At 36.1% G+C, this 14,141-nt stretch overlaps 1 protein-coding gene across 2 annotated transcripts in view; it reads left to right on the forward strand.

Moving 5' to 3' along the window:
* The window catches only part of EPSTI1 (epithelial stromal interaction 1), a 116,907-nt gene extending 103,321 nt beyond the window's left edge, over positions 1-13,586 (forward strand). Inside the window, exons 10-12 of one of the 2 annotated variants that reach the window (XM_059684709.1) lie at positions 1,357-1,430; positions 6,031-6,130; positions 13,020-13,586. In XM_059684709.1, the coding sequence (XP_059540692.1) occupies positions 1,357-1,430; positions 6,031-6,130; positions 13,020-13,028 (183 nt within the window). In that variant the 3' untranslated portion in view covers positions 13,029-13,586. The remainder of the gene's footprint in view (positions 1-1,356; positions 1,431-6,030; positions 6,131-13,019) is intronic. The other variant, XM_059684710.1, reaches the window with a different exon arrangement.
* Positions 13,587-14,141: the final 555 nt, after the last annotated feature.

The raw sequence follows: 14,141 nt of genomic DNA on the forward strand, positions 1-14,141 counted from the left end.
ACCTGGCAGACTTTTAAAAGTATGTACATATATTATAGTGACAGAAATTAAGATGAAAGAGCCTTTAAGCTACTGTGTAAAAGTAAGTCTCCCTAGGACAAGAGTTGGCATTTGGTATTTCGTGAATGTGTGTGGAATGGTTGAATGAATATCATTCAATTATTTAGAAAACTCTTTAATTTTCCCTTATTGTCGGTGATATATTGGAATTAGAATTAAATAATCTACTTTAAGGATTGATGAGTAATGTATTTGTAATATCACCATATAAGAAACCAGTTTTTTTATTTTGGGAGCTATAGAATGTTGGAAGATCTTTGAATAAAGTTTTAAAAAGATGTAAATTTGGACTTTGAACTTATTATATACTTTTCATCAAGGAAATTTGGAGGTTAAAAAATACATGTTGAAGGGGACTGTCTAGGGCGGGGGGGATAAAATGGATACATATGTAATACCCTTTGTAATACTTTAAGCAATAAAAAAAAAAAATACATGTTGGTATATGTTTATCAAAACATGGCAGTATTTTCTATACCAGACAATCTCTCTGGCTCAGGCACTAACATAGGACAGGAGCTTATAATCCTTCCCTGTGCCTTTTTTTTTGAAATGAGGTTAAAACTCAGTCTACCTCCAGGTAGGTAGTTGAGTATTAGAGAAACCCTGGCACGTAGTTCTTTGGATTAATACTGTAAATATAATAACTGAGTTTGGAAATTGTACCTCTTGCAAGAGGATAATCAGAATGTCAGAAGCTAGAGATTAAGTTGTAGTAAGGTGATCTCCTTTTCAAAGCACAGTATCTCCTACAGAAAGTTCAAAGTTCTAATATTAGAAGTAACTTGTCAATGATAGGTTGAGTGATTATTCTCTAGGATGGATAACATTTTACTAATGGAATTGCACTATAGAATTGAATCCAATATTTATTTGTAAGTTCCTTCAGCTTTGTTAGGAAAGAAATGCTAGAGAAATGACCAATAAATAGTATTGTATGGCATTATTTAAGGAAAAAAATTGATTTCTTTTACTTTGTAAGACACAGGTAAGTTTGACTCACATTGTGATTCCCTCTGTGTGTGTTGTAATATCTTGATCTAATATCTCGAACATGCACATTTGGCTTTTTAATCTCACTATTTTATACTTGGAGAGCTATTGTTTGATTAAAGCATAATTATTTTTTGCTACCTAGTCATATAAGAAAATACTTTCACATGGAAATGGTACTTAAATAAAAGTTTCAAAAATGAAATATTGCATCTGCTAAGGTTAAACATGTAATTGATTTGGCTGTCTTCTGTGTAACCAAGTGAATTGAAAACCATATTTTAAAACTTTTCTTGTTCCTAGAGTGAATTACTGGAATTTAAGCGACAACAACAGGAGGAAGAAAGAATCAGAACCCAGCAGGATGAGCACAGGAGGTATAAATGGCTCATAGTTTAGCATCTTTGGTTAAAAACATTACCTATAAATTGCTTGCAATGTTTTAGGCAAGCACTATAGTAATATTGAATGCAGTTTTGAAATGCATATTATCTTTTATGTGAGGATGACAGCTGCTACACATTTGTGTACGTACACATACAATACCCATTTTTTGTTCTGGATAGGTGGCATATATTTACACTAGAAAGCTGAATTGTGCTTTCAAGCTATATGTTTATTTAGATTATATTTCATTTGCTTACCATGGAAGAAAGTATATTTTTTGAGATGATGCATGGTCATTTGTAGTATTGATGGTGAAATACCTATCCTTGAATACAAAAGCTTGGACAAAAACTGACATAAAGTTATTTTATATTGACTAACATATTAGGAAAAAACTTAAAATAGAACCAGTAAGGACTTTTTAATAGTGTAGGTATTCTCTATACAGTACCCATTAAAATATCATGTTGGTGTTGGGACAGTGTTAATAGCCACCATATCTGTCATTATTGTGTTATTTTCCTGAGGGGCACTTGGGTTATTGGAGTTTATTGCAATGAGCTTGAGTGTCTTGGAATAATTTAATGCAAAGGCTCTCATGATTTAAAGGAGTAAATTCTTCTTTTGAAACTTAGTAGCTTCTTTTATATGTTTAAATTCTCCCACTAAGGTGTATTTTTAACTGTGGCAGTTTCATTTTGTAAATGAGACTTTAAAAGGTATTAAGAGAAGCTTCCAATACTGTAGCCACTGTGGATGGTGCGCCTATCCTTTTGACTGGATTATGTTGCTTCTGTCGTACAGTCAAAATAATTGTAAAATGTCAAATGTGAATCCATGCATTCTCCTCTGCTTATAATAAGACATCAAAACTCTGATATATTGGTTAGACTATTTTGTTGGGTAAGGGGACACCATTACTGCTGCCTATTTTTATAAAATAGGCCACAAATTAGTTTAGTCTTTTATAGGTTAATCTCATTTTTCTCTTTAAACATCTTTCTATTAAAAAACCTGATATTATATAACACCAGTTGTTAGTATAACCAGTTATTTTTTTGGATTTTTGAGGATTAATTGGGTTGTAAAGCTTTAAGCATCTTAAAGATAGCAGTATGTCACATTAATAAATGCTGTTGCTAAGAAATTAATCTTCAATAGGCATCCAATAAAAATGCAAGTTATTTGATTAGAGGTGGAAAGGATTACTTTTTTTTTTTCTTTTTTGTTATGGGAACCTTGATCCTCATTCTTTAGATTTAGTTCCATACCGCTGACTACTTAAATATTGAGGGGTATTCATTTTCTACATCTTATTTTCTCTTTCAATTGATTCTAGTTAAGTGTGGATCTAAATTCAATCCATGAAGAAATATCTCTGAATAATAAACTTAATAATCAGTTTAGAAATAATTGATTGAGTCTTCAACCACATTTTTAAAATATTCTGAATCAATTTCTGAAAATAGTTGATATTAATTTTGTCTTTTAGAGTTTATGGTGAGCTTTTCCATGTTATCATATGAAAATACTCATTTAGTAATGTCTTTATGAATAAAATAGCTGTGCTCATTCCTGCCGTGGACAGCAACACAAGCTGCATGGTCTGTGTGGAGGGGACATGTTAGCTTTTCTCCATGGGCATTCATTCTATTAGAGTAAAAAAGACAATGTGCTTTCTACTGTTTAGAAGTTCACAAAAAAGCCAAAACTCAGGCCTGACTTTAATAATAGAAAGCTTGTGGGATTCCTCACAGGCTTTCAATGAATCCTGTCATGATTGGGCTTGAGTGCACGTACCTGCATCTGATTCGGTGTAACTTTTTGAGTAAGAGAGGGAAGTTTAAACTCCAGAGAGAAAAGATGGAGACCATGGAGGTCAAGGACTTGAAAGGAACTGGACTGTAAGCTGAAAACTGGAATGAACTGAATTGATTTATTGAAACTTGAACCATCCTTGAATGACATTTTTTTTTTTTTTATCAAATTTAACCCTGAGAAGAAAATCTAGAGCATGAGTTTGAGAGCAATAAAATGTATGCACTTTCTAACATTAGTAAATAAAAATATATACTGGTACTTTTTTTTTCCTATTTGAATTCTCAATAGAAATTGAGAAAAATAATATCTTTACCACCCGTGATCTCTGGTTGACTGCCTCTGCTGTCCTAGTAACAGGTGCTCAATTGCATCACTTTGCATGGATGACAAGCCATCAGTCTGCACAGTGCTTGAACGAAGTGAGAGCAGTGGACAGTGAGCAGTTTTGCAGCCTGCCTTCACCACCATTGGTAGTTTCATGATGCAGCTGCAGCCACAGAAGCAGGCATAGATGAGGACCATGCACCTGGATAAATTATTCATTTACCTTTAACATATTAGAGCATGTGAAAGCTTTGTTCTCAGCACTGGGAATAGACTAAGCAAGGCAGAGGTCCCTGACTGCTTGGAAATTACAATCTGGAGGAAAGAAATAGAAGTCAACAATTTAACAGTAAGATTACTTTACACAATGATGCATACCATGAGGACCACACCGTAGTGTGATGTTGGAGAGATTGGAGGTGATAATTCCTCAAAAGAGAGGTGACATCACAGGACAAGAGCTAGTCATGCAGAGACAAAACATATGGATGCCCCATATTCAGGCATAGGAGCAAATGCAAAGGTCCTAAAGGGGGAATGAGCTTGGACTTTTTGAGTTCCCAATCACTGGAAGAGAATAATATAAAATAGGGTAGAAAACATAGGCAGGAGCCAGAAGATACAAGATTTTTTAAGCCAGTGATTTTATTTTAAGACTAATGGAAAGTCACAGGACGGTTTTAAGCAAAAGGAAGGCATGATCCCTTTTATGATTTAGTAAGCTGGTTATATGGAGAATGGATCACAGAGGGCAGGAGTAGAAGCAGAAGCAGGGTGAGAGAGGATAGTGGTTTGGACTAGAATAGTGGTCACGGAAGAAATGGGTGAATTCTGGATGTGTTTAGTGGGTAGAGCCAACAGTCCTTCTAGTGGTTTGGATATGGGGTGGGATGGGGATGTTGACAGAAAGCCCATCTTTGTTACTGGCAAAAAGACTGGATAAAAACAGTCCTAGGTGCCTGTGCAGGCCAGAATATCATTGGTTGTGTTGTTTAAAGGGGAGCAGGGGAAGCTTTCATTTTCTTAATATGTGCATCTCCAGCTCAGTAAGATACTATTCGATCTGTGTGCTGAGAGGTCCTGTAAAGGTGATTTAAACTTGAGCTCTGCAGTGAGCCAGGCTTTCCAGAATATGACTTGGGTAGATATTATGGTGAAAAGAAAAAACTTTTCTAATAACTAAGATGTAACCAGTGCTTGGTGGGACTTGAAGTTGTTGAGAAAAAAGCAACCTAATAATCCAGAGATCCAACTGGGTCAACATGCAGTTGGCATTTTAGCTAGTTAGCCCTGAGCAAGCACAGACAAGTAACCCTCCCCAACCCACCCCAAGAGGCCAGCCTCTGACTTTGCCACCCTGCAGTCATCATCTTCAAAGTTCCCAAACCTCCCACAGTCATGGACTTACAGCACCCACCATGTCCACATTCTCCTAATCTTCATGACAGAAAAGGAGGTTATTGTGATGGGCCAATCTGCCTTTCCTCCCATAAATATGAATTGAGTAGCTGCTATGCACCAGGCATTGTGTTGCTAACAAGAAGCTTATAGTCTTAATGACACTATTCCTCAGTAATTTGCTGACCAGGGTACCTGTCACAATGTTTCTCCAGCCATCACCTCCCTGATTCAACTCATCCATACCAAGGCAACTCAGAACAGGATGTTGTCTTTAATTTATTTTTTTTTAATTAAAAAATTTTTTAATTACATTTTTTAGTAGAGCAGGAATATCCAAGCCCATGAAACAAATATTTAGAATGATTATTTGTAAAGTGAACAACCAGGTAACCAGCTCTAGAAATAGAATATAACTATTACCCTACAGTTAACTTATATTCTGACCTTTATGGAAACCACTTGCCTTTCTTCATGATTTTGCCTCCTATGTGTTAAATTTAATTTCTGGAATTGGTTGCTGCAAGCATGTCTGAACATCAGTGAAAGATGTACCCATTCCCTCTTGAAAGTTCGGGTTCCCCCTTTCCCATACACTTGTCCCATTTTTCTTCTATTTTTCACTTGTGGGATTTACGTTAGCAAGACTGACAATGGGGTAAGGGCATATGGGAGGGATGTCTTTCTTGCAACAACTGTGTCGCAGAGCTATTTTGATTTCTCTTCATGTTTTAGTTTTTGTGAGTTCTATCTTTTCCCAGTCTCTGGGGCCAAGAAAGATCTTGATGAACTGGTAGAAGATGGACCAGTGAAACTGAAATTAAGAACTGTGTCCCTCTGGCCTGAGCCACAACTGGCACCAGGTCCAGCAAAGGGCTGTTAACAGCATGGCATGTGGTTAATGTGAAAAGAAGTTTCTGTAGATTTCTTCTAAACTGAAGGGAGGAAGCAATCCCCATGGGCAGTCATACAGCACAATAGGCTCTCAAAAATCGCTCAACCCTGCAGCAAGCTTTTTACTTACACACATTTTTCATTGTTTTAAAGGGTAAATAATGCTTTTCTGGACCGACTCCAAGGCAGAAGTCAACCAGGTGGCCTGGAGCACTTTGGAGGCTATTGGAATATGAATGGTGGTAACAGCTGGGTGAGTTTTTCGTTTTCTCTTTAAAAATATCTTTCAAATTTGAAGGATAAAAACAATGAGAATTTAAAAAATATGCTGTGGCCTTCTCCCCAGATATTTTTTTGTGCACTGTTCAGCTGTGTGATGGGCAGTCAGCCAGGGTGATTGCTGCAAATTCCACAATAGCCTCCGAGAGAGGGAGAAAGTCCTGACTTCAGCTCTGGCCAATTACAATAAAAAATGACACCTGCCTTGTTCTCACCCTGATTGCCTGGACTTCAGGCTTTTTATCACCCCTGGCCCAGACCCACAACACAAACAAATGAACTTTTTGTCTCAGGAAGATTTTAACTGAAATATGGTTATACAAATAGTAAGCATTCTCCAGTAATACAGTTTTTCAGTGAAACTAGCATATCAAAGAAACTAAAGTTTATTTTTTCACTGTAAAATGATGTTTTTAAAAACCCTACAGCAAAAGGCACTTTTTGCAAATGAAATGTCCTTATAGATTTCTGTGAAGAAAACCTTGCCACTTGTAATACGTATTTAATGTGTTTTGTGTGCACCATATATTATTAAACCAGCACCAGGACTTTGGAATGCTGGACTACATATGTTTATGGGGTTTACAATGTGTATAGAACCAAAACTAACTACACTAAGCTTAACAAGTACAATTTAATTGAAGCCCAGATACATATGTATCTATTTTTTTTAAAGGAACAGATAGAAATCTTTAAACTGGTAAAATACAGCAAAATAATCAAGTGCTTGCTGTAATGGGGTGACCCGCGGAGATGACCACCAGGACTCAGATCAAAATTTAGGAGCCTTTATTAAGCTGGCCAGCGACTACAGTTACAGCACCCTGCCAAAGCAGAGGCTGAACTGAAGCGCTAACTGCAGGAGTTACAGCGTTTTTATTTGCAAAAACCACAAAGTTACAAAACCTTAGTTCCTGACACAGTACAGCATCATTACAGTGATTACCTTCCTATCTATGTGTTCTAGGAACAGAGAGCACAGCATGCTGGGAAGGGGCCATGAGACCATATCTCAAGGCCTGGCCTGATGTCAGCACATTCCTATCTATGTGTTTTAGGAACAGAAAGCAGAGAGCGCCCCATCTGGCCCAAGCGCCAGATATGCAGCCCAGCACACTTGCTGACTTGGAAACTCTAGAGAAGATCCCTCTTTAATGAATACCTGATGGACAAAAGATCATTTTGAAAAGATAAGCTGTTAGGAATGTTACATACATGTTTTCTTAAAAAGCATCTAGTAGTTAAAATTGATAGATAGATTTCAAAAACGTATATATAGTGAAGAGAGCTGAAATCAGGCAAATTTGCAGAGAATGCATAGCAGTTGTATCTATTTACCCATAATGTATGCTCATGTGTATCACTGTAGCATTCAGAAAAGAGGTAATATGGAAGAGAGAAAATAATCTAAACACACTGTTTTTGCATCATGTGTTGCAATTTACAAACTATTGACTTCTACAAATATGTGAGGAGGAATCATGTGGAAAATGGGGCACAGTGAGTTTAAGACATTATCCACGTTCATGGAATTTATGTTATGAAACGTGATTGAAACTCAGGTTTTTTTTTTTTTCTATTTGAAACTCAGATTTTGGATAGGACTTAGAAACTTGCTGCAGATTTTCTCCTCTACTCAACCATTCCCCAAATTTAGAAAGAACCTAGAAAAATAGCTGAGATTGAGGGGAAGATGATGGGAAAGTAAATTAATGCTGCATGGGCTGCTCCTAAGAGAATAAGCATTGGGCTTACCAATGACTATTGATAGGCCTTCTGTAAGTGAGCTATGAACCTTTGCTTAAGTTCCTCACTGATTAAAAAGCTAGGAACACACCCTGGTCGGTGTTGCTCAGGGGTGGAGTGCCGAACCACGAGGAAGGGTTGTGCGTTTGATTCCAGTCAAGGGCATGTACCTGGGTTACAGGTTTGTTCCCCAGTCCCGGTTGGGGCACATGGATGTTTTTTCAGTGGGGCAGGCATATCCAAGTCCAAAATGGTTATTGGCTCTTCCCACATCCGAAAGAAATGTGACAGAAAGGTGAGAACTTCCTCAGGCTCCCAGCTCTAACTCCACCTGCCCTTCCTTTGGACCACTTTCTGTCTTCTCCACTGTCTGGGCAACAGTCATCAGGTGTTCCATCTCAACCAAAAAATTTCCATCAGCATAAAACATTAATAAATTATATTGTTAACACCTTTCCTCTTGATATTTCTTTGTTCCCCTTTAAAGCAACACTTTAAGAGGTGTCTATCATTGCTGTCTCTAATTTCTCTCCTCCCACTTCTCTTATACCCACTCTAATCAGGTTTTAGACTTTACCAATCCAACAAAAATGCTCTTGTCATGGTCATTAACAATGTCCACATTGCAAAATTCAATGTTTATTTCTCAAACTTTATTTTTTGACCTGTCAGCATCATTCGTCATGGCGAATCACTTCCTCCTTTTTGAAACTTTCTTTACTTGGCTTCTGGGACCCTATGCTCTCCTGGGTTCCTACCTATTTCGTCAGCCAAATCTTTCATTCTCCTTTGCTGAATTCTTGCATCTTTTTGTCCTCTCAACATTGGAGTGCCTCAGGGATCTACTGTGGACCACCTTCTGAACTTTATGTTTATTTAATATCTTGGTGGCCTCATTTATTTTCATAATATTACACATACTACATGCTTATTATTCCCAAATTTTAATTTCCAGCCTACACCTCTTCCTTCAAACTCTAGTCTTGTATATCCATTTATCTACCCAACATCTCTACTTGCATATCTAATATATATTTCAACCTTAACATATCTAAAACTTAACATTTAATCCCTTTACCTTAATGTTCTCTCGGCACTTTTTTCTGTTTGCATAGTGATGCAGCCCATTTCTCATATCCCCCCCACAGATGATACAGCAGGAAATATTCTTGAATCTTCCTTCAAAATATATCCAACCCAACAGCTTCTCACCACTTTCACCACTATCATCCTGCTTCCAACCTCTATCCATGCTCATCTAGATTCTTGAAATAGTCTCTCGGTGGTTTCATTGCTTCCACATTTCACCATCTAGAGTCTGTTCTCTATATGAGAATGACCCCTTTGAAACAGATCAGATCCCGTCACTCTTCTGCTTAAAGCTCTCCAATGTGGCTCCCAAGACTCTCCTAATGTCTTGGAATAAAAGCCAAAGTCCTTACAGGAACCTACCAGGTGCTACATGATCTAGACTCCACTTTACCCTCTGGTGCTCTCCTACGCTGCCTTTCCTCATTCTTCCTAGGCAGGCTTCCTTCTTGCTGTTCTTTGAAAAGTTGAGAACCTAGTGCTCTCACCTTATGGCCTTCACATTGGCTGCTCCACTCTTCTCCAAAGTATCCATATTAATTGTTCTCCTTCATGTATTTCTTGAATTCCACCTCAGTGAGGATTCTTTATTCGTTTATTTAGTGCTGCCACCTGTGCCTTTACACCTTTTTCCCATAGCATTCTGTCATTTCTAACATAATTTTCCAACATCATTAATTTATGTGTTGTTGGATATTTACTCTCACTCTCTCCCTGTGGTGATTTATGTTCCATATGCCATCAGAGCAGGGCCCTTTGGTTGTATTCCAAACATAAAACAGTGACTAGAACTTACCACATGCGCAAGGAAACAGGTGGCTGTGATTGAGGGTCAACAAAACAACAAAGATTTCGAACTAAATGATGTGATATAGTAAATTGCATTTTAAAAAGCTATGTATTAAACATTTGATGAAATAAATGTTGGATTTAAGACAATGAGCCAAAACAAGAGACAATGCCAACCAAGCAGATTTGAAAAAAGAACAAAACAACTTTTAAGAACAAAAAACATAGTCTTTGAAATTAAAGCACTCAGTGAACTTATCATAATAAAAGGAAAACAAATTAAGAACTAAACCATAATACTATTTCTCATCTATTATTTGGCGACTCTCCCCGTCCCCAGATCAAAGATTGACAATATATTCTGTTCTCTCACGCATTGTTGGTACAAATTCAAAATGATGCAAACACTATGTAGGTTAATTTATTACTGTCTTCCCATAAAATAGACATATTATAGCAGTTCTACTAAATTTTCTAGGAACAGATGATTTCAAATGTCTGAAAAGATTTTGCAGATAAATGAAAAGGAGGAAATATTCCCCAAAACTATTAAGCAGGTAAATGTAACTTTCAATCAAATTCTGGCAAAGACTATACAAAAAAAAAAATGATAGAACAGTCTCACTTATAAACATGGATTTAAAAAATCACAAAATTTCGATGGATTAATAGTGAAGTTTTTAAAAGGGATAATTTGCCCTTATCAAATTGAATTTATTAAAAAATGCAAACTTAGCTTATCATAAACAACTAAACAATATAAAAATAAAATAAACAACAAAAATTCACCTCATAAATTAGAAAAAACACCATATAATCAATCACATCAATAGTTACTGAGAAAGCATTTGATAAATTTCAATACTTATTATGGTAAAAACTTCAAGAAAACTAGGAATGAGTCACCAAAAATCTATAATAAAGTATATCAATAATATTTTTATATCATACTAAGGATTGAAAAAAGTTTATAAATCACAGATGATACAGAATATTGACACTGATAATATCCATTGATCTTATTTAGTTTTTCCCAGTTTTAGTTTGTTGTGTGTGTCTCTCTCTGTGTGTGTACTTAGTTCTATCACATATGTAGGTCCCTGTATCCACCAGAGTAGGGAAGATTCTAAACAATTCTATCAACACAATAGTCTTTCTCAATATTAGCATTTTATAACCACACTTATCTCCTTTTTTAGAATGAGTACCCATACACAACTACTGGGAACTACAAGACTGTCTTCATTTCTAAAATTTATCATTTCAAAAATATTAATATAAATGGAATCATATAGTATGTAAATTTGGGGATTGGCTTTCTTTCACTTGAAATAATTCCATGGAGCCCTAGCCAGTTTGGCTCAGTGGATAGAGCATTGGCCTGTGGACTGAAGGGTTCCAGGTTCGATTCTGGCCAAGAGCACATGCCTGGGTTGCAGGCTCAATCCCCAGTGGACATGCAGGAGGCAGCCTATCAGTATTCTCTCTCATCATTGATGTTTCTCTCTCTCTATCCCTTTCCCTTCCTCTCTAAAATCAATAAAAATTTATATATATATATATATATATATATATATATATATATATATATAATAATTCCATGGAAATCCACCAAAGTTTTATCATATGTCAAGAGTTTATTACTTTTTATTGGTGAGTAGTATTCCATAATATGGATATACCACAGTTTGTTTAACCATTGACCCATTTGAGGACATATGGGTTTTTCAGTTGCTGACTAGTACAAATAAAGGTGCTATGAGCAATTGTGGAAAATAAAATAATAAAATAAATAAACCACAGATGATACAATTATCTGCTTAGGAAATACAAAATATATACATCCAAATTTTTAGAGTAAATAGGAGCTCAGAAATGAATATTTTTTTAAATAAAAAGTCAACAAATGGTTAGTATGTAGAATATATTAAAAGTGTGTTACTTATTTAGAAGTTTATAGATGATGACTGAATTTCCCTGAGGAATGAGAGGAGGAAATAATGAAACCAGTAAAAAGACAAAGACAAAAGGAAAGGGAGAAGGCAGAAAATATCATGAAAACCAAGGAAAGAAAAAATAGTTTCTTGAAACATCATATAGACCAGTGATGGTGAACCTTTTGAGCTCGATGTGTCAGCATTTTGAAAAACCCTAACTTAACTCTGGTGCTGTGTCACATATAGAAATTTTTTGATATTTGCAACCATAGTAAAACAACGACTTATATTTTTGATATTTATTTTATATATTTAAATGCCATTTAACAAAAAAAATCAACCAAAAAAATTAGTTCGCGTGTCACTTCTGACACGCGTGTCATAGGTTCGCCATCACTGATGTAGACACTTAAGCAGCAGGCCTCTGATAAATGTATGCTGGTAGACCAATTAGATTGATCTTTATTTTGAAATATTTTAAAATTTAAATCACATTCTTCTCACATTACTTAATATATATTTATTATTTGATAATTTAAAATTCCTCTTGTATTAAGAAATGCACTTTTTTTTGAGTTCTCTATTAGTATTCATGATACACCTAGGGTGGGACATTTAAAGAAACACTTCAAGTGATCTTTTCTCTGATACCAGTAGGCGAGACCCTTTTGAATATGATAAAAATTCTAAATCCTTTGCCTTCAAGGACAGTTAAGTATTTGCCATGACCTATGAGACAACCTGAGATTTTAGTGTCCCAGAGTGTTAGAACAGTGCTAGTCTGAATCCCAGCTATAACTTGGTCCAACTCTCTGGATGGCTTGGTGGAGATTTCTTGACCTTTGCACACAGTTGGCAGGGAGGGGACTCATTTAATCAATCCCCTTTCTCATAGTCTTCTTAGAAGTCACCTTCCTACTGCCTAATACCATGCAAATATACTCCATATTTTTCCATTTAAATTGCTCTGCTCCACACTATTAATCCTGTCCTTGCTGTAACTGGAGGTGGGTGACAATATTTGTGAACATCATTATTTGGACCCATGTTAGCCTATCTCTAAGAACACAGACGATGAGCTATCACTCAACAAGCCATTACATTGTTGACAGAGACTATTTTGTGAATTGGATGAATGGGACTCTAAAATTAAGTCATTTCATTGGGACTTTAAATCATTAACAAATAGTCACCTAAGCCTGAGGTAGTAAGAGTATTCTTCATAGGAACTTTGTTGTGGTTTACAAAGGCTTTGAATTTTGTTTTGCTGCTTGTAGTAATTTTGTTTTCTTTTTCTTTCAGGATTTATGAGAAATGTTTACTTACATCCGACCTTTGTCAACTGACCTTGAAAACTGCCATGAGATGCTTTTTTAGAACTCGGTTTTATTCACCTTCAGTGCTTTTACCTCGGCTTCAACTGCCCGCCCACACAGCTGAGCTGCCGGGATGACAGGGTCTCCCTGTCATTGTTTATGTGTGTTTGCAGGAGCTGATTATTGAACTCATATTTAATCTCTACTGTCAGTGAAATGTTACACTATTTTTCTAATTGGTTTTGCCTCTTATTGGAAGTATAATTACAGCAATGTTAATAAGAGAGAAAATGAGAGGATCATTTGATGCTTTTAGGTTGCTGGGAGCTATGGGTGGGTGCTGTATGATTGTCTCTCTAAGCAGCTAATTCTCAGATCAGGTTTGGGGAAGCTTTGGCATCTTTTTTGGATTTTAATTCCTACTTTCTTAATTCATTGTATAAACATGAGTAAAAGACAAAAATAAATCTTTTAATCTCTTTTAAACAAATTTATAAATAAATTTTGAACTACCTTTGCATACATGGTTTGGTTTGCTTTTATTTTTAATGAAAAGCTCTTGAGTTTTTCTCTCTTGAGGGGGTCTCACTTTTATATTCTCCTTTATAATCCATATAGATAAAATATAATATCGTAATCACTATGAGATTGGCTTTGATCTTGAGCTATTTACTAATAACTGTTCCTCTGGTTTTTCAGAGTGGGATAGTTAATTTCCTGAAAGGCCAATGTTTTCCTAAAAAGCAACTAGACAAAAATGTTGACACCACATGTATGGTGTTTTGGACACTTGTCTTTGCTGTTTACAACCTATTTTCTATTGCTTAGTCAGCTTTAAAAAAAAAATCTTTATTGTTGAAAGTATTTCATATGTCCCCCTTTTCCTCTCATTGACCCCTTTTGGCCCACCTGCCCCGGGCCTTCACTACCCTACGTCTGTGTCCATGGGTTATGTATCTATGCATACAAGTTCTTTGGTTGATCACCTCCCCCTCCCCCACCCACCCCCACCTTCCCTCTGAGATTCCACAGTCTGTTCCATGCTTCTGTGTCTCTGGATCTATTTTGTTCATCAGTTTATTTTGTTCATTAAATTACACATGTGAGT

Source organism: Myotis daubentonii, chromosome 2 (assembly GCF_963259705.1).
Source record: "Myotis daubentonii chromosome 2, mMyoDau2.1, whole genome shotgun sequence".
NCBI lineage: Eukaryota > Metazoa > Chordata > Mammalia > Chiroptera > Vespertilionidae > Myotis > Myotis daubentonii.